Source organism: Pagrus major, chromosome 16, assembly GCF_040436345.1.
Source record: "Pagrus major chromosome 16, Pma_NU_1.0".
In the NCBI taxonomy this organism is placed as follows: Eukaryota; Metazoa; Chordata; class Actinopteri; order Spariformes; family Sparidae; genus Pagrus; species Pagrus major.
The window spans coordinates 6,821,209-6,842,898 of record NC_133230.1 but is presented as its reverse complement, the minus strand read 5'-3'; the positions used below and the strand labels follow the sequence as shown (position 1 = coordinate 6,842,898).

General features: G+C 41.5%; 1 protein-coding gene across 6 annotated transcripts in view; it reads right to left on the bottom strand.

The window, feature by feature from the left end:
- Positions 1-2,527: 2,527 nt before the first annotated feature.
- The window catches only part of smoc1 (SPARC related modular calcium binding 1), a 51,632-nt gene continuing 32,469 nt past the window's right edge, over positions 2,528-21,690 (bottom strand). For 4 of the 6 annotated variants that reach the window (XM_073483300.1, XM_073483296.1, XM_073483301.1 and 1 more), the window contains 6 exons: positions 19,054-19,246; positions 17,234-17,316; positions 14,549-14,654; positions 12,786-13,030; positions 11,720-11,753; positions 2,528-5,926 (listed from right to left, as the gene is read on the bottom strand). In XM_073483300.1, coding sequence (XP_073339401.1) covers positions 5,887-5,926; positions 11,720-11,753; positions 12,786-13,030; positions 14,549-14,654; positions 17,234-17,316; positions 19,054-19,246 — 701 coding nt within the window. In that variant the 3' untranslated portion in view covers positions 2,528-5,886. Of the gene's footprint in view, positions 5,927-11,699; positions 11,754-12,785; positions 13,031-14,548; positions 14,655-17,233; positions 17,317-19,053; positions 19,247-21,690 lie in introns of all 6 variants that reach the window. The other 2 variants (XM_073483299.1, XM_073483298.1) reach the window with 2 other exon arrangements.

Sequence of the window (21,690 nt, the reverse complement as noted above, 5' to 3'; positions counted from 1 at the left end):
GAGAGAAACCCCTCATAATTGGCATAACATGTGGCAAAGTTAAAATAATCGGTTGTTGTGTTGGCCAACTCCTAACGTGCACAGATCACTCGTAATTCTCCATGTTGTTAATTTAGACTTTTAGTGATTGAGAGACTGGATCTTCTATATCTAGACATGCTGAATCAGAATAATTTTAGTCATGACCTTCGCCAAGAGGGTTATGTTTTCACCTGTGTCCATTTGTTTCGATGGGTTGGTTGGTTGGTTGGTTTGTCAGCAGGATTACACAAGTGAGTTTTAATGCATTTGAGGGGAATTATCAATTATTTTTATTTTTGAGTCATTTCACACCAACTTTCCCAGCATCACAGGACTGATTTCAACCTATCGGTGCATATCTGCCTGGATTTTCTTATTTTCTCACTTTGCTGCTGCTCGAGATGCTTTACCAACTCAAAATATCAATATTTGACATCCTGGGAATGAGACTCAACAATCGACTATCTTTGTGGTGCGTTTACGAACAGCTTTGACAAATCCTAATGATTGTGCCTTTTAAGTTTAAGAAATGTCCTTCGGAGGGATATTTTTTACTTTTGTACTTTCAGTTCATTTCAGAGCCTTAAATTATGGTTGAGCAGTTATGAGTGGTTTAAAATTTAGAGTGATGCGAGGCTATCAAGCCTGATCATGTATTTGATTGGATTCAATTAAATGGGACTGTTGGGCCTTTAAAGCACACATTTTTAGAAGTACAATCTGTTAGTGCCATCAAATTAATCACACATTGATGGAAAACACTAGTTAAACACTTTCCTAAACAGCGACATGCAGCACCTGTACTGCCCACAGGTCACTTTCAAAACGCTCAAATTCCACTCCTCACCTATGAAAACCCTTCACCAACCCACCTCCTCTCCACCTCCTCTCCACCCCCACCTTCAACAAAGGAGAAAACGCACACACACACACACACACACACACACATGCACATACATCCCGAAGCAGCTGCGTCATTATAAAACTCTTTTGAACTCGACACTGGAAGTCAAATGCCACATGTGTCAGTACAAGACAGATGTACTGCAGCTGCCTCTTGGCTCCAATTTCATCTGTGATACAACCCTCTCTCCCCCATTCCCAAACCACCACCCCCCCAATCACCAGCAACCTCCGCCTCCCATCTTGCACTGACAACATCCGCACCTTTGAAGTCGCATCACTAAATCAGAGCATCTCACACCACGCACACATCAACAGCAGTGTGTGTCTGTAGTCAGTCTGAACATTCAAACAAGAGGACCATTAAGTATTAATTTATAGCAACCAGAGTCCATTTTTAGTCATTTGTAATGCTGCCAATTTCTTCTTCCTTTTTAAAATTGATTTATTGATTTATTTTTTTTACAAATTTACACTTCAGTAATGGCAAGAGTCCCCTGAAAGTCAACTTAATTTCCAGCACAGTCCTTATTTCAAAATATTTATTGTCAATTCATGAAATTACTAGTTTGGATGATACCATGTAGTGTGAGCTTGCAGACTGCAGTGAACAATCTTCTCCAATAGGGGTCAGTATTGATCTCCTTCTCCCGCCCTCAGAGAGCCTCTGTTACAGCTCTAAATGCTTTTCCATTGCACAAGAGTGAGTTTAAACTCAGCATAATTTTAATAGATGTGGTATAAAACAGACACAAAATCAGTTTTAATCATTTCATAGTTTAGAAGCTCTTAAAAATACTCATACACTAGTAGTATTCTCTACATATGCCTGTGCAAGAGAAACATAATGGCTTTATCTGATGATTTGGTGCTCTGGTAGCTAAAATCAACTCCCTATGGCGTCGCGCCTCAGTCACTACAACAATGAGGTGCTAAGTAAGTTCTCAGTTGTTCTGAATGTAGGGCATCTGCAGACCTTTTTCTCATTATGGCTGCTTTAATGGAGACCTATCATGCTTGTTTGTTTTTATATCTGTTGTTGTGCATGTAAAAGGTCATGAAAGTTAAAAAGGTCAAAGTCGCACCAACAGAAGCTCCTCTCTCCCACAGAAAACACAGCTCCTGAAACGCCTCGTCTGCAGTCCCACCTTTACTGTGATTCCCTGACCATGTCATACATTTGCATACATTGCATTTGCTCTGTTGTTGGTGCTGGCTCAGACGTGTGTGAGCTGACCAATCAGAGGAGACCGGGCCATAAAATAGACAGTGTTTCCAACAGAGGGAGAATACGGTGCTGCAGAACTGGACAATTTTTTGAGCACTAAAGCATATAAACCTATTCTCGTAGTAGCTCAAACCTGAAAATGAGCATAAAATGTGTCGTTCAAATTTAGTTTATGGTTCAGGAGGGAAAAAACACAAATTCCAGTAAAGTGACCCAACACAGGTGTGAGATACTTCTGTGTGCCAAGATGCAATTCAGTGTCTGAGTCTAAAAAACAGCTTTTTTAAAATATTTTTTTTAGTCCTTCCTTTTGTAGAGTCTTGTGTGTTTGTACTGTGACGCAGGTTCGAATAGCTCAAGAAATAAGGCCAGTACTGAAGTGGAGAAGCATTTTTCGTTTTTTATTGCTTAGCCTCATAATTTACATCGACCAATTTCACCCAAAGACAACAGTGTTCTGCTTTCCAACAGATCTAATTTCTTCAGCTACGAATAAGAAATATTGTCGAAACACTTTGACACGGTCTTGACAAGCCTGTTGTGGCTCTGCAGTGGAAAAAGTGGCCGGAGAGCAGAAAGACAATCTGGGCTTCTTCCTGTCAGACTGACAGTCATCTGTAAGCCGCCTTCACTAGACGTCCCCCATCGTGATTAGCAGTGATTACCAGCCTGTTAGGTTGTTTTAGATCTCTCTAGTGTGCAGTGTCTGGAAGCACTTCAGCAGACACACAAGCCCAGTGTTCAAACCTGGACCGGAGCAGGCACTCTGGAGTTTCTTTTCTCTTTCTTGGCACAACTGTCCAGTTCAAATTAGACCTGACTGGACCTGTGATTGTAGTGGATTAAGTACCACATACTGTAGACATTACCTGACCGTGTATAGTGATGATGGCAGGTATCGTAAAACACGAGCTGAAATAGTCAAATAACCCCACCACAGATAAAATAAACAGTGCTCAGAGCTGATAACATCCAGTCTGGTCTAAGCATTTCAATGTTGTGAATTAGCTACTGTAACAGCCTAATGTTTGACACAATGTAAACAGTGAAACGTATACAGTATATATTTTTTACAATAAGCCAGAATGACGGAGAAGTAAGTGAACACCCACAAGCCCCACAATGAAATCTAGTACAACAAACAAACAAATAAAGGTTATTGTACATATTTACAATAGGAGCCTTTTTTGTCTCACGTTGCAGCTACTCTTGGGAAAACACAACTTGGAAAAAAAACATAAAAAAAACAATACACAAACATTCAGACTATAGCAAACTCATAATTCTCCAATTCTGAAACTCAATTGTTTCCAAATGTGAGGAGGCAACTTTATTTTTTACATTCCAAAACTTCTTTTTCTCATGTCATTTTCCTATTAATCGAAGCTCTGGGGGATATTTTTAAAAGACTTACTGCATTGTCTTACATAAGGTGGCAAAGCTCCACGTACGTGTGTTGGTAAGTGTTTCACGGAGCGGGCCTGACATCAACTGTTGGAGGATGGACAATGAATGTGCTTGCATACACAAAATGTACTCGGATATTACTAGGGGTGACTCAAATATTTATTTTAGGAACAAGCATTTATAAATGCCACATGGTGTTTACAATAAGTGGGATAAACGTGAATATGACAGCTTAAATGAGCCGATGTTAACGGGATACTGAGCCATGTAAACATCTTACTCCATTTACTGGTCAGGTTTAGTCATCTGTGCCACCTTTTTTTCCTGGTACCATTAAAAAATATTTTAAAAAAACTCTCTGGACTGGAATCTGTTTTGGAAAAATAAAATCCCCACCAGGGGGTCTTTGTCAGAGATTTTGCGGATGTTGTTGTCATTTGTTAACGAAGCCAGGAGCCTTCGATGAACCTGATCACCAAACACAAGACATATTCAGAAAATGTGTGGAAACATTAACATAACCAAACTCTTTAGCTGTTTCTCAGGTTTGACTGTGTACAAAATTAATACTTTAACATTAACTTAGTAGAGTTATATTCCTAGCCACATTGACTTGTAACTTTACATACAACTACACGTAGAAAAAAAGCGTGACACAAGATATGTGTAAACTAATTGCCTTCATTGTGGATGAACTTAAAGCTGCATTAATCAGTATTTCTTACACGGTGTATCAATGTTAAATACAATGAATTGTGGCACAGACAAACCCTCAGATTTATCATCCACTCTGCAGCTGTTTTTAGTTTCTTTTAAAGGTGTCATTTGTACGAAATGGCCAGAACTGGGAAGGTAGCTCCAAAACTATAGGGGGCAGCATCATACTTTAACCGCTTACTGCTGCTAAATATACTGGACTTGCTACTCTTTGCTGTAGCTATCTTCAGCTGTGGCGACTAGCTCCCATTAGAAAGTAGCTCAGTTAGCTGTGGAGCTAAGTAGCCCTATTAGCTCATTAAGCTAAAACTCTAGCCATATCTTATAAATTGCCCCTTTAAGTCATTGTTTTCAGGGCGCTGTCACCAAGCTATATGCTACCTACTCAGCACCAAACACCAGACAGAGAAAGTTATCAAGTAGCTGGTGAACATAGCATTACATTTAGCTGCTAATGAACCGGATATGTCTCATAGGAGATGGTGGAGACCAAAACAGAGCTAAAAAAAAAGAAAAAAAGTTTAAATATTGGACTTGGATGATCATGTTGCTCTGGGTTGGCTACATCTGTCTGGAGGCAATATGCTAACATGTAGCCATAGCTCAGAGTTGCTTGTCTCTAGCTTAGGAAAGCCTCTGCCCTCCAGTGGTCAAAAACTGATTAATGTAGCTTTAATTTGTTCATACTGCCACATGCATTTAGACATGTTTTACCTGCTCGGTGCTACAGTGTTAAGCTGCGTTAGTATACTGTAAGTACTGTACCAGTATTGGGGGGGAATGCATGACTTCACAAGAACTCGTATTACCTTTTTTCGTAACTATAATTTCATGTTTTTGTTAGCACAAACTTTATAAAAAGCCGAAAAACAATGGAAGCCTCAAAGCAACTTGTGCAGACAACATACTGATATCTGAGAAAACTACAAACTAGATGTTAATGTATCCAGAAAGTTCTGTACAGTGCAAGGGGATTCATACAGCTAATTCTGTGCTGATAAATTAGACTTCATGGTCACAGTTAATGCTAATACATGCCGTTACCTTTATATAGCATGCACACATACGACATTCGTTTGAATTGGCCTATATTGCTGTGGCTCTTCCTTTTTTGAGTTAGTCTTTACTGAGCAACATTCGGGCCGAATATCATTCACCGTGAACTCATCTTTAGTGAGTTACCGCTGGCCTGTGAGTTGCTATATGTAACAAGGGAATGTAAAATGAATTTCATAGCCACAACATGTGTTTTAGTGCCTGTTCCTGTTAGCTGAGGACAGAACGAATCACAACAGCAGACTAAACACGAGAGGAAATGTGGTAACATACACGTCTTCCAGTGGTGAAGTCATTTTACAAATATATTCTCATTCTTACCTAGACCTTTTCAGTCACTTCAAGAGAAAAAAAAAACACATACAAACAGATACAAATGTCAAACATAGGGAGAAGAAAGTGCAAATATTTTGGCGCCGCTTCGTTTTCTTTTCTTGTTTTTTTCTGTTCATCTTTTTTTGAAACTCAGGAACTTCTTAATTTTTCTGCTCCATCTTTCTCTTTCCTGTCAGCAAGCGTACAGATGCCTTCCCTCTGTGCCCTCTGCTCTCGTCTCAGCTTCTAGATCCTTCTCTTCTCACACCAGACGACCTACTGGGAACAGAAAGACAGACACAAGAGAGGGAGAGAGAGAGATGGAGGGAAGGAGAACAAAAGAAAATGTATTCACCCATCTGTTTTGGTATCCTGCAGGCAGATGTGCTCCCTCATAGCTGCTGCGTGACAAGACAATGACATCGCTCAACAGGCGGAAGCGCATTCAGACGGACTCACTCACACAAAATAATGTAAGTAACATCTGAAGAATAAATAAATCAAATTAAATACTTCACAATATATTATCAGTGTTATCTCTTCCTCTAAGGGCCCAGACATACCACTTAGTGGTGATGAAGGCTGACTGTTGCGTCTCCTCACATATGCCTGAACCTTGGCCAAAAAGCTGTTCTTGAACACACTGCAAAGACACTGCAACGTCGTTGTCCATTAATATTTTAACAAATCCATTTCCATCAACGTGCTGGCTCAATCCCATTTCCAAATTTGACCCCTACCCCTCGTTTGCAAGTGCCCCAGAGCTCCAAGGGGTAGTGGGTGAAATCTCCCCTTATCAAATGGGAAAACCCTTCAAGACCCTCATATGCCATCATTTGTTGTTGATGGCACTTATCTAAATAGACACGACCAGACATTTCCAATATGCAGTCTTTAGCTGTTGTGATTACTCTTTCCAATCCTGGTATTATCACAATGCCAATTACCTGATGGAGATAGAAACGCTATCAATCAAGCCGTCATATAAAAAATGAACAGAGCTTCACTACCTGGCCAGAGTCCATGCTTTATAGGCTAACATTAGCAACCTGTGCCCTTACTCTGCCACTTTGCACAGAATGTGGGACTGTCACCCACAAATCAGCAATAACAATTGAGCTGATACACTTATACAGTAGAGCAACGATGACGTCAGTGGTTACTAACCAAAGATTGACTACCAAGCAGCTGTATCCCACCTACACCCAAACGCACCATCACATATGCTGACGCCAAGCTACAACCAAGCTATAACTCGACAGGTCAAAAACTGCATTGGACAGTCGGTGTGCTGCACGAGGGATGGACAGCTCACAGCTCAGACGAGTGAGTGGGGAAGGCAGAGAGAGAGAAAGAAAGACGGAGAGGCCTGGGAGAAAAGGAGATGGGTAAAGAGCGTAGATTGCTTACAGATGGCTGTCAGAGGGGAGCAGAGGTCCCCCTGAGCCCTGTGAGAGCTCCGGCTGTGTGTGTATGTTTGTACACACCCGTTTGTAATTGTGTGTTGTTCAAAAATGGGGTGTGTGAGTGTGTTTGTGTGTATGTCTTTCCATCAAAGTGCAGGTTGTGTGTGTTTGTTTTAGGAATGTGTACACGCAATATGTGTGTGTCTAGACTCTCTGCTGGCCCACATGAGGTTGTGTGTGTGTGTTTGTGTGTGTGTGTGTGTGTGTAGGGGGGGATTTGCAGGTGCACTCTCTGTCAGAGCTCGTTATGTCAGCCATGAAATAGAAGTCCAGCTGATTTCACTACACAAATCACACAGAGTCAGATCAAGTACTCTGTTCAAACCTTAAAGCATCACAATCCTTCCAGCTCTCCATAAATCACTGGTTACCTTCCATATGAGCGAGTCCTCTCGTGGATGCTTTCACCTATATTTTAAGTGTATAGAATAAAACGTTACGGCCACCTATTTCTACCATGACTAGTTGGATTAAGGTGTCAACCGTGTCTGCAGTTTAAGGCAGTCAAGGAGCTTTTTTTTTTTATCCCTTTTAGCAGTAGAAAAACCTGATCAAGAGCCACAAAAGCCTTTGTACTACCTTTTTCACACATGCAGAAATACTCCCCAAGACCTGTAAACACACTTTAAAGTGTAAAATTGGTTCAACTTTAGGTTACCCTTTCAAGCAAGATGGTGGAATAACAAGAACTGTAGTATTTTGTACATTCAGAGTCATAAACCTTTCACCTTGGTAGCATTAGCGTCATGCTCTAACTGTTAAACTATGCCGTTCCACAATATTTCCTGATATCTCTTCCCAGTGAAGTCATGTCGTTCCTCTCTTTAGCTCAGATAAAACGTCTCTGTTGTAAGAAGCTGAGCTACAGTAGCGCTGATGAATCGACTTTGCAATTACCAGGCTCCAAAGCAGCGAATGGTCCTCTCCCTCCTCTCCTCCCAGTCACAGAGGACACTGTCTGTGCCATTAACAACACAAAGCTCCCCGGCCTCTCCCTGGACACCTTGGCCCCACTTGTGATAAAGAGCTGAAAGCAGATCCCGTCTAGCAGTGAATCGCCTCGCCTCACCTGGGACCGGCCAATAAAGACACTTGGCTCAAGAGCTGGGAATCATGGTATACCTGTACATGAAGGACTCAGGTTTGCGTTTACTGTCAGCCAAGGAAATTAGGATTTGTGTAGCATCTCCAGAGAAATGCTAATAAATAATGCCTAACTGTCCCAGTCCCCTTCGACCTCTGTTACCCTTTAACTCCGTACTCAGTGTGTCGAGCTGATGTCACAGTAATTAAAACACTAGTGGTGCGGAGTAATTGCTGTTGGCTCTAGGAGGACAGGGCTCTGGGCTCTCTAATGGTCCTGCAGCCTCGGTGCCAGGCCTGCCTCATAATGCCCTCCTTTCATTCCTGCCTAATGACGGACACAGCCAGGACAAACAGGAGAAGAAGAGACAAGAGAGCAGCAAAGGAGACGAGAAAGGAAGAGAGGAGTTTGACATAAAACGGCAGACGGGACACGTAACCCATGACTGTTTTTGTCAACACAAGCCTCACCTGCAGGACATTTAAAAAGGCCTTTGACAGGTGAAATCAGCCCCTAAATAACTTGAGTAATGAGGTGGTAACGTTCCTCATATTCCCTCTTAGTCATCGGTACTTCATGACACCAGATTAATTTTTATATGATCATAAATTTATATATTTTATAGGATTATAATTAGTACAAACCACCAGTAAAAACCCACTCTTAAGTGCAGAGAAAAGATGATTTTATATAAGCAAAGTAGAAATCGTTCTTTACAAATGTTTCCTACAGTATTCTCTCTTCTTACTGTCCTACAAAACTTTAGTTTCTCCTAATAATCTTTATAGAGCATGTCGTTATCTTGTGGGCTCATGCTGCTGTAACTACCCGTAAACCACTGGATGCAATTCACCACAGTGCTCTTCGATTCATTACTCCAGAAATCTCACCGCTGGGAAATATCGAAAAGATTAGACGTTCACCACTGACATCTCAAAGAAAGGCATCAGCATGCCTGTGTTGCTATCTAGGTTGCAGAGTTATTTAGGAGACTTAGTTTAGTTCAAAGTGAGTTACCAGATCACAGGATAGGTGGTTGGCTTTAAACGCTCCTCATACCACCTTTAAACTGGGGAGGACTGGACTTACTGTAAGTACTGTGCACCCCCTCACTGCTGGAAGAAGCTGCAACAGATATTTTCTAACTTAAAACAAAGTTAGCCGACTAGCTTAACTGAGCAGGCAAAGATAAGAAGACGCAAATAACATCGGCTAAATTGAACGAAAAGCGTCTTTGGTTTGCTTAACTGGGCTGTTTTAATAAGAAAATAATCTTTCCTACATGTCACAAATGGCATCAACTCATGCCTTATGAGGAGACACAGTACCTTTGCACTCTCTAGTGGGGGGCCTTCTCCTCATGCTCTCCAACAGCTGATGCATCCTGCAAACTAAAACCTCTGCAAGCACTCACCATAGTTCCTCAATTATATTCTAATTGTGTGTGCTTGTGTATTTTGTGTGCGTGCAGGCATTCATACATGCACACCTGCATGTGTTTGCACTTACACAAACGTGTGTTTACTTCCGAAAAAAACATTGTGAACCCCGTCGCCAAAGCTCATTGCAACAAGTTCAACAATGAAAGACTTTTATGTTTTGTTCGTTACAGAAAATGAGACACGATCCTGGGAATATCTCAGCCACCAGACCGTCTGCTCATCAGTTACCAGACTGTGAGAAGGGTTTCCAGAGACAACCACTGCCCCAGGCTTCTGTTTCATATCTCATCTATAATGAGGTTTCCAGTCTCTTCAGACGATGGATGCCACCCTCCTCCAGCACTTCAAAACTAACACAAGGTATTCAGATGTTTTCCTTTGCTGTTGTCAACGTGTCAGAGCGAGGAGCCTCGTACAGATGTGCTCCACTCGGCCCCACATGCTCGCAATCCTTCCCCAAAAAGCACGTACTGTAAACTGTAAATATGTCCAACAACACTCCGGTGACTATCCAAGGCTGCGACAGAGCATGATAAGATTTAATGTCTGGCAGAGGCAGCTTGACTTAAAGGGATCCAGGCCATTGAGGATCAGCAAGGCATACCTGAACACAATGGCCGTCTATCTTAGTCAAGGCAGAGTGCTGCCATATGTTCTTTCATGCAGGCTTTCTCTGTCTCTTTCTCTTTAAATACCTCAGTCTCTCAACAATCATCACCAGCTCTGGGTGCCTGAGTGGCAGCATAAGAAGCCATATAAAACTGTCAGGCCATTTACCCCCAGCTCTTAAGCATGAAGGTGAGAGATTCAGTGACCACAGCGAAAAACAACTGACCGAGCCTCCTTCTCTGCTCTTCCACCACCGGCGCTGTTTATCCTGGCAGCCGTGCCCAGGGTCCGAGAGACCTGACGTTATGCCCGCTCTGAGCCACTGTTCTCCAGGCACGGTGGGGCAGTGCCAGGGTAAACACATGACCTCAGTGGTATGTGGCGCTGAACCGGCCCAGTGGCCAGAGTCAACAGCACCAACGGGACCAATAATCGCTCAATGGGGGGAATCCCGACAGATCGAATGTAAATCAGTAAAGAAGGGTGGTCATTCCTTTGCAACATTTGTTAGTTTCACACTTTTCAGCCAAGCTATTGTTGAGTCCAAGTAGAAACAAGACAAAGATTTCAAAAAGGTCAAGAGCTGAGTTGTTAAGTTGATTGACAGAGAGTGAGTCTGTACTTGATTAAGCTTTTCAGGAATTTTTCAAGCAAAAAAAGCCAATCATTCTCTGATTCACGGTTTTCAAATGCGAGGATTTGCTGGGTTTCTTTGTCACATATCTCTGTAAACTGAACATCTTCAGGTTCTGGACTGATAGTCTGGTAAAACAAGACATTTTAAGATGACCTATTAGGCTTTAGAAAATTAGAATGGGCATTTATCACATTTTATAGCCAAAACAATTGATTAATGGAGAGAAATAAAAGTACTGCCTTGTGGTTGTACTGTATGCCTCCGTGCACCAGTCAAGTTGTCGTTCTTTTTCTTTTTTCTTAATTATTGGATGAATTCTTGAGCAATGGCCAAACATGTGTTTAGTGAGGTCATGGTGACCTTGACCTCTGGCCACCAAAATCTTATCAGTTCATCCTTGAGTCCAAGTGGACATTTGAACCAAATTTGGAGAAATTCCCGAAAGGCATTCTTGAGATATAGCGTCCCGTCTGGCTGTCGTCGACATCGAGGTAAGTAGATTAATGAATGAAAGGAAAATAATTGTGAGTTGCAACGATAAGAGACCTGTAAATCACAATAAAAAACAAAAAATTTAATTCCTATGTTTGTCGTCAAAACATGAGATAAGATGTCACTCTCTAAAAAACCAGCACACACAATCACACAACACACATAACTTCATCTCCATAAAGATACACACCTTAATCAAATCAAACCACATCACGTAGCTCCTCTTACCAATGTGCATGTTAATGGGTTACACCTCAAGTCAACTACAGCACTCAAAGCCAGAGGCAGCCAGAGTTAGTGAAAGCATATTAGTTTGCCTTACTGAACAATTTTGTCCCTTGCCTTGTCCCTTGGCTGCCACTTGTCGTTGAACTGCCTGCAAAAGAGAGAAAAAAAAGCTTAAACTTGATTGAAGTTGATGTTTTGTTGCATTAGTATAGCTACCTGCCAAAAATAACATCATTTTTCTGTCACAAATTAAAAGTTTACTTCGTCATTTATGTGTTAAATGTTTATCACAACCTCTGACCAAAAACTCTCTGCTGTATGACATCAGGACTGTAGCTGGCAGCAGCCTCTGACAGTTGCTAATAATCTCTATTAGGACCGGTCTGCACACTCACGATGAGTAGTTTCAGCTTTTCCGGCCCAGACGGCGTCTGGGATCCACTAATACATTTGTCTCGTCTAAATATTCATCAGTGGGTGTAAAGTGGAGCAGTCCACCTCATTTAGACTGCCAACACATCTGTTTGTCACATGCACCACAGTTACTTCAACCCTTCCTCTCAACGGCTGACCGGCTTGACTCTTTGAAACTATGACATGATGACTGTATTAGTCAAAATCTAAAATGGAAATAAATTGAAATGGTTCTATGTCTAGTATTTAAACCTTGTATACTTACTACTAATACTTTAATAAAAAATTGAAAATCTGTAATTATGGGCTGCTAAAATGAGCGAGAAGCTAATTTTCTGTTGTTTCTGTTGCATCGAGCATCAAATAGAAAATGAAATTGGCTTCATAAATTGAGAGGAAAAATGGAAACGACAGTTAAGGCCTTCATTCACTTTTAATATAATTTATTGACATAGTAATTTATTTCTTAAGCCATTTCTTTCTTTCTTTTTTATTTATAAGAGCTATGTGGAAACAAGGCGTTGTTCTCATAAATCCTCAATTTGAGCCTGAGATTTCATTTGTTTTATTTCCTGTCAGAGAAGCTGTTAAACCGGAGAAGATGAGTTCTGCATGCCAAAAAGCATCTCTAACTGAAGGAGACTCGTATGCAGATTTTTTCCAGCTGGCCTGAGGTTCACACCAGGGTCATGACCCTACTCTCTGACCCTGCCAACCCACTCCCAACCACCCTGTTTCCTCCCGCTCTGCCTTGCTTTCCTCTTACCCTCCTTGCTGACGCCCAGGCAGCCTTTCAGCTCCTGCAAGGAGATGGCCCTGTCCTTATTCAGGTCGCAGTAGTCGGTGAACTTGCGGGCGCATTTCTTGGGTTTGGCTTTCTTCTTCAGGTACCTCTTAAACGGCTTGAGCTCCTTCTTGTTGATGTCGTGGCTGCCGTTGTTATCCAGCTGGGCGAAGTACCAGTGCACCACCCTCTCCTCCAGAGTGTGACTGGGATCAGGCTCAACAAACCTGGATAGGGGGATACATGAGAGTGACAACATGGATGTTTCAAAAACCTATAACGATTTCTTATGTTTTACCTTTTCAGCATTAGTCATAGCAATTACACAAAATAGTTTGAATTTATGTTTTACATAGGCTGATAAACAGAAAACACCACCTTCTGACACGTAATCCCGTCATTTCACACTCGATCCAAAGATCGATCCATTTAGTTGATTTTAGATAAAATGAAATCACAACATCCTGTGCAGGAGAAGATGTACATCTGGATAGTGTGGACAGTCTTGTTTTATGTCAGAAACTGACATCTTATGTTATTACAGCTTAGCATGCAATAAAGCCATTTAAATCAATTTTCTGCTTTACTTTGCAGAGTGGAATCATCTTTTCAGGACAGCATGGAAAGCTTTAATCCAAATACCTTTAAGTCCCGTCAGTGTCTGTGCCAAGATCTGTCTATTGTCAGAGACAAAATATTAGCCATTAATTTATAAAACCAGAGGGAAAGATTATGGAAAAGTTCCACCTCTTCTGGTTTTACTCAAATAAAGATTTAGCCGGGAGTTGTCCTGATCAGGCACAAAAAAGTTGTTGGAAAAAAGTACTCAAAAGTCATAGTTGAGTAGTACTCTTAACATATCTGATGATGATATCAAAAGTACCAGTAAAATTAAGTTAGACATATATTTAGATATATGTATCAGTGTTTGTAGTATCCAAAATCACAATTAAGTAAGATTTTGTGTTAAAATATTATTTTGGTACAAGTGAAAGTCCCCCACGCGAAAAGTGCTGCTGCCCGTCTTAGCCAAGACTCTCTTAAAACAAAGACAGCTATAATGTCAATTAAATGTCTTCCCTGGTTAAATTAAGGTCAAATAAATAAAAAATAAAAAACAAATATCTGATATTAAATGTATTTAAGTATCAAAAGAAATGTTCTGCCAAAAATGTTCAATTATATATTCACATTAAGAGGTGAGAGGTAACAAAGTACAAATACGTTGTTTCTGTACTTAAATAGAGTTTGCAGGTATTTGTACTTGAGTATTTATTTTTCTGACAACTTTATACTTTTCCTCCTTACGTCTGAACACAAATATCTGTACTTTCTACTCCTCACATTTTAGTTTTAATGCATTTGAGGGGAATTATCGATTATTTTTACTTTGCGTCATTGCACGCCGCCTTCCCAACATCATAAGACTGATTTCAACCTGTCAGTGCTTATCACGCACAGCAGACTGGAATGGGGGGAAAAGGCGTGTTAGTGTCTCAAATCTGCAGAGACCCTGCAGCCTTCTGCCTGGATTTTCTGGATTTGCATGTTACCTGCAAAGAAAACTAGTAACTAAAGTTATTAAATAAATGAGTAAGAAGTACAGTATTTTCCTCCTAAAATGTAGTGCAGAGGAAGTATAAAGTAGCAGAAAATGGAAATACTCAAGTACTTCAAAACTGTACTTGAATAAATGTACTTAGTTACATTCCAACTGTCTTCACTGAATGCGTGGCACTACTTACCTCCCACCACCAGAGGGGGCTGGTGAGTTTATGGCTTGCACCATGTCTGTAGTGAGGGCATCTAACAAGCTTGTAATGAATTCCACTTTCTTTCCCTCTGGACAGCCTGGCATAAATCAAAAGGACAGAAATACACCAAAATTACCTTCCACAACAAATTTCAGTCATCACGGTACAGTGAGGCTGAAGCGCCTCTAAAGCCTCAACACCACTGAATCAGTGTGACGGATGGCAAACGGAAAGCGGCTGTTGCACAGCAGAAGAAAGCATGTTAACCTTGTCCAGAGCTCAGTGACGAACCAGGTGTGTCTGTTTACTGGCTTGCTTTTATAATCACTGGTGAATCATTCTGAGTATATTTTAAATTAAGGCTGTTTCGTACAGACTTAAGGAAAGCAGAGCTGAGGCACATGGCGAGAGGTGGAACAGAAGTGTGCGGTGATGAGAGAGTTTTGTTGAGCAGTGCAGACCTGTTAACTTTTATGACACAATTCTGAACACCTTGGGTAGCTCTCTTTAATTGCCCAGATGTTATGGTTTTAATAGCACGCTAAACCAGTGCAAATTTTTCCCTCCTAATTGTGTCTCTTAAAGGGAAACTTCAAACGCAGCTGCATAGTAAACTAATCTTCTCACTCTTTCTTTTTCGCTCGAGCTTTTCTCAGCCGATTCCCTCCTCCTCCTCCCTCTGAGCGGTGTGGCCTCCTTATTCTCCGCTCTGTTCTTGTCTTTTTCATTCCTTTTGTGCCAGCTCAGTTCTGTGGGAGGTGGGCCGCTGCCCCGCCAGGTGAATCCAATTAGCATTTCCTACGACGCGACAAGCTTTGAGAAGCACTGCCTTGCTGCGCCTTAATCCAAGTGTTAAATTGGGGTGTTATGAAGCGCAGATCGTTATGTTGTATGCTGCCTATGTGGCAAGGTGTCAATGGCGCAGTGTGGTGCAGGATCTCTGGGCCGGGGTTTGATCTCGTAAATCTGAGGACTTTAAAACACATTAAAGCTACATCTAACAAAGATTTTTCAGGAGGGTCTACAGCGATGAACGATTGTGCGAAAATTTGTGCCAATTTTTTGACTTTCAAACCATTAAAACAACGCAATGTTCCCCTGTGGCATATGTTCAAAGTTTATAATACAGATACTGAAGTAGATGGAGACTTATTTTATAGCATAAATAAAGAACCAAAACGAACCCAATAAAATGGCTTCATACGGCTCATTCTGTATAATCCAAGTCTCTTTCAAATAAATTTGGGGTCTCTGGGCTTCAGAGACTTGTATTATGCCATACGACCTGTATGAAGCCATTTTTTTGTTTGTCCACATCTACTTCAGTTGAATTCTGCAACCTGTTTTGCTGTGAAGCTCCAGAAATGTTTTGCGGACTACGAAACTTCAACTGACTTTTCCATTTGCATAGGGGTGAGTAGATAATGACTGAATCTTTGGATGAACTTCTTTAAATAGTTTGTTATAGCTATCCACCTCACAAGAAAAAAGCAAACAAAGGGAAAAGTAAGAAAATATACAGCTGAACATTCTTTAAATGTTGTAAATGTAGTTTGGTTTTAAGTGTGTTTCCATCACTGTGCACAGTGAAACTTTAAGCATGCAAAGATTATTAAGGATGCTGCAATAAAATCTGAGACTATTTCAGTGCCGTTCCATAGTGTTATGACAGAGGAGAAACAAGTTTTTTTTCTAATAAAAGGAGTACCTCAGTGTTGGATGAAAATGACGTTCCTGAACTGACTGAACTGGAAGTGAACAGATCCCAGCCTTCGCTCTCAGGGGACGAGCTCTTACAGTATCTCTTCCCCCTGACAGTGGTGGTATTGTGCCACTTTGTGTCCAGTGAGATTCAACCTGTAGCTGCATGCTGTTAATAGACTGCCCTCTCAAGCATTCATCTCCCCTTTCCTTGATGTGACAACCATGAAATATTGTGCTTTGTTGTGGCGGTTCAGAACATCCCTCTACAGTACATAAAAATATCTCTCCACTCAGCACCCTGCGGTCTCCAACACCCCCAGCAGCCCCCCACAGCCTGCCCACCACACCCCGCAACACTCACACCTTCCATAAAACATGCCACACATCTGCTGCACAGTCAGGAGTCATGCTTGACTCTGTAAACTCACCAGATGGGGAATTAAATAAGAGTTACAATGCAACCTAAAATGATGGGGAAACAGAGGGGCAACAAAAGTAAGTGAGCAGTAACAAGGGCAGAGGAGTCTGAGCCGAGGTTACGACCTCTGCTTTAGAGTCTCTGATCTTTGCTGCCGGGGAATCCAACACCACCGAGTGTGGTTCGGTTGATTCTTAATCAAAGCCCTCGGTTAGCATGAAATGGGGGCGGGATGTATGTCGAGTTCAGATCAAAGATTGGTGACAAGACAAAACTGGTGTAGAACAGTACAGCAGTGCAAACGGGCCCGACTCATCTCGACTCAAGCAGGTTGAATGCGTCTAAATGAAGGAACTTTCTAAGAAATCGATCAATCAGATTTTGCGTGTTTGTACAAAAGCTGCAAAAGGACTCACATCTAGCTTTTGTCTACTTCTGTCTGACCCCTTCTACAAAAAATGACTCCAAATGTGATGTGCTAATGAGTATTTAAGCCTCCACATTTGTTAAAAATACAGTTTGACACAAGATAATAAATTGAATCCAAGAAAAACCTGTCAGGTCTCTGCCTTGGAAGGGATCTTCAGTGTCCGAGACACGAGATCGTGCAGCGCTGTCGCACTCCGGCGTCTGGTACCTGTTACACAAAGAGGAGAGGACAGCAGGAACATGGTGGAGACATAAGAAGAAGCTCATGAAGGAAATAAACCTTTTTAACGTGTGAAACACCTGACACGTCTGAGGAGAAGAAAATAAGACTCAACAAACAAAAACACCACAAAAGATTTTCCTGTTTCGGGCCTCAGAACAATCTGAGGTGGAGCTTTAAACTAGGATGTTATTGTTGCAGGAGAAATATCTTTGCTTATCTGCATGCATTTAAAACCACCACCTATTGCTCTCTGGCATTAATCTGTGCATCCACTGCTCTGTAAAGAATTAACGACTGCGATTAACCTTTCTTTTTATCGACGCATAATAAATAAATTTGATTTGACGTGCACAAAGCCATAACAAACTGTTCGGCATTATGCGTGGCATGACTCGTTCTCTCCTGGCTATTGTATCAGTGGTTTCTTGAATCGGATGGAAAATTGAGCATGTGTGTCTCATTTGCCTTTTTTTTTTTTTTTTCTTTTCAAAGTAAAAGCAAGTTGTCATTTCTTTTTTCACAGTCTGTAGGGCCACTGATCCAAGATGGGATGTCTGATGCATGACTCTTCACATTGCTGTCCAGAGGAAAGAAATTAGGATGAGTGACACGAGGTCCAGTCCAAAACACAAGTGAAGATATAATAATCGCCTCAAGGTTGTAATCCAATATCTCAAAAATGCAGATGAGAGTTTGTTCTGGGTAAAGGAGTTATTTTGTGTTTTATTTCACTACCTTCATTTGAAAGTATCCCGTCTTCAAATAGGAGCAAGGCTGAACACCAGCTAACTTTTTTTCTGATTGGAAAAAAGTCTGTACCTCATCCTGTAAAACATAAACCCTCCCATGGAGAGAGAATAATGAAGCCTCTTCAGGAACAAAAACAGCTCATCTGTTTAGCAGTTCATGCTTTCAAACATCCAACATCTTTCCCTTTATCCAGCGCTGTGTTTCAAGTTGTAATATTCACATTCTAGATACAACTCATGAAAAGTTTTTAAACAACCGAAACATGAGCAATGAGCATCGTTTGTTTCAGCATTTTTCTATCCCCGTCCATGTGACATCCATTGTGCTTCCACCGTTTCCCTGCAGGCAATATAAACAGCAGCGACTGCACTGAAAACAAACGTCATACCAAACACTGAATGTTTATGGCCAGCTGAACGACATTCCCATCAGGGGCTTGAAGCTAATTGTTTTGCCAAGTGAGCCAGCAGCAGCAGCGGCATGATCCTGAAGTCCTCATGATGGATTTAAAGTCGAAGCAGCAAAATCTTTTAGCCGTTAACTCCAGGAATGACAATGACGCTCTGTTGGTTTGTTGGTCCGTAAATGTGTTAAGTGAGTTTATGATCATGCTTACAATTGTTAGGGATGATCTCAGACGAAGATGTGTGTGGCTGCCTGTCCTAATCTTCGGACAGATTGTATGTTTTGGGTTGGTAGCCCTTTTTTTATACCTTTAAGTGAAGCCTAACAGAGCTGATATGGCTGTAGAGTCTATTAAAATGACATTCAGAGACTTTACTGCCAAATCAAGCTACTGTAGGTATGAAGTAAAAACATTTGTCTTTAAAAGTATGCAGTCTTGTCTTTGGTAGAAGAGGAAATAAACACTCAATAAGGACAGAAGCTTATTATATATTCTTGTGGACATATTAATGCCTTAGTAGCTTAATAAATATATGGGTTAAGTGTTTTTTCTATATAAGACATTACCTGGTGGAGGTTCCAGGAATGGGCCGTCCCGTGTCCACCAGAACACACCAGCAGTAGCCTGTTGACTGGTGGCACTGGACCGGTTTGTAAAGGCCTCCGGGCCCACAGTCTGGGATGAAAATGGCCTCGCGAGGATTCTGCCGAGCCTCGTCCAGTGCGCTCTGTCGCTCCTGGTCACAAGAGGGAACTTTCTCTAAAACCGTGAGAAACACACTCAATGCACAATGCACAATCAGACGACCAGAAATACACATTATATAATAAGATAATACATTTTTTTTGCAAATCAGTCGACCTCACCACGCTGTATTAACTCATCTGTATCCTGCAACATGAAGCCCTGCTACAATAAAACCTTTGGTAGTCCTGCCTCAGGTTGTATTGAAAAGGTTTTTCCCTCCACAATCTGTCATATGTGTCATATCTTCAACAACAGCAGCTCGGCCCTCGAGAGATGCTCCTGCAACACCTTGTCCCACCACGCTGTATTTACATTCACATCCATTTAGTCCATTGCTCACTCTTCAGCAAAGTACAACAGAGCTGCACCGCTAAACCGGTTACCGTGGCGACGGAGAGTGCTTTTACCGCTCCTGATCCCTCGCTACGAAGCACTGACCTACAATAGGAGGGTCATGCTAACAGTTTAAAGGCCTTTTCTTCAGGGCGGTGACGTGGCGCTTTCACATTTTTGGGGCTGATTAGTTCGGGTAGTCACACAGTTCCAGGAACCAAAAGCATAATCAAGACAATACGGCCCAGTCACTGCCTGATTCAAGACAACAAAAGGGAAAAGAGGTTCTGAAATTCGATATATTTCTCCTTTTTCGTCAGAATTCAGTATATTCTCTACCCCATAACAGTGGAGGCATTCACATTCTTTACTTAAACTGGCTTTAATTAATAGTTCATACTAACAGTAGATCAAAAGACTACCTGTATGTGAAAGAGGTTGATCTTGGTGACAAACCCACTAATATCACCCAGATCTGTAGTTCCCCTCAATGTTTGGTGTCTTTAAGCTTTTTGTTTTGGATTCAAAGCCAATCAAGTCAATTGCATTTTGTCATCCTCCATAATAATGCCAATAAGGATGGAGATGAGAGTGACGGCAGGTTCAGCAGCAGTGTGTGTGTGTGTGTGAGGGTTCATGTTTCCTGAGCACGGCTGCCAACGGAGAACTAAACGCGCCCCTGCACCAGAGAACTTTCTCTCCTGCAAAGACTCACTCTCAAGTGTTCTTAACGCTGTACCGTGGCTCTGGTCCTCGCCAAGGCTCCTTCCACATCCAAATTATTTAGCACTGTTTATTATACAGAGGTTATGCTGGCGCCAGGCGCTATGATTCCCAAAAGAAAATTGTTTTTATACATATAAATGGAAAAAAAAAGGCTGGACGGTTGCAATGTAATCCTCTCAGTTATGTGCGGAGTTGAAATTCAATCTACAACTTCTCTGCCTGCCTTGCATTTCTGCTCTATTTATTTTTTTATTTTTGTTTCTTTTTTTTCAGTTGTACTTCTCTTCCCTTGGCAGGAACTGAATGATGAGAAACACAAAACCTCAGAAAACAAATATTGTGCTGAAAAAAGCAAACCACACAAGTGGATGTCAGTGATGGTTGTAAAAATGTGCTTGTTGTTTGGGGTAATTTTTTCTTCAGGGCGAACTGATAATGGACAAAAGATGACCGTCTGCAGTGTCTTTGATCATCCCATTATATGCCTTTCACTTTGGACCTTGTCCTCCATTCTCCGAGCCATGGGAAACTATTTTTAAATGATCTTCTCTCTCCCTGATTTCTCAGTTTCTCTCCCTTAATCATTCATATTTTATCAATCTTTCAATCCCCTCCTTCCACCTCTCTGATGCCTTTGTCTCTCATTCTTTCACTTTCTTTTCCTCTACTCATTGTTGCTCTCCATCCAAATACCTCCCTCTCTGAACCTACCCCCACCCCACCCCACCCTCTCTACTCTTCGCTTCACTCCAATGGCTTTCAGCTGTGCGGTAATCACTGCAATATTGTCTCTAGCAAGCCTTCTCTGCAGTTAAAATAGCGGAAATGTTAGTAATAGGGGAGCTCTGTGAGTAGGTATGTAGGTGCATGTGTGTGTTTACGACCCTGAGTGCAACAAAAACCGGAGATGATGGAGAGTTCGCACATAAAATGTTTCAACATCATCACTGGTTAGCGTGTTTGGTTGCTACGTGCTACCGTGGTCACTTATTGTGCTGAAAAGTGAAACAGAAGCGTTTTGCTGCCTCAAACTCACTCACCCTGCATATTTTCATACAAAATCATGCTTTTATAAGACCGGATTACATTAAATCCCTTCAGCATTTTGTTTTTCTTTTGTTTGCCTCGCCGAGCAGCGGTTAGCGGGTTTCTGGTTCTCCACACACTTTTATAAATGAGCTGCATGACAGAGCTCTTCCCCCTCCTTACAGCGCTGGAACAACAGCACGTCAAAACCTGGCAACAAAGCATCTGCTCTGAAAAATGGACTTTGCATCGCTTTGCCTAAGCAAACACGTTTCACTAACACAATCTCCACTTCGCTCTAAATCATAATTATGGGGTATCCAGAGACAGAGAGCCAGTAAATGAATAACGTAGCTCATGTGTGCAGAGGA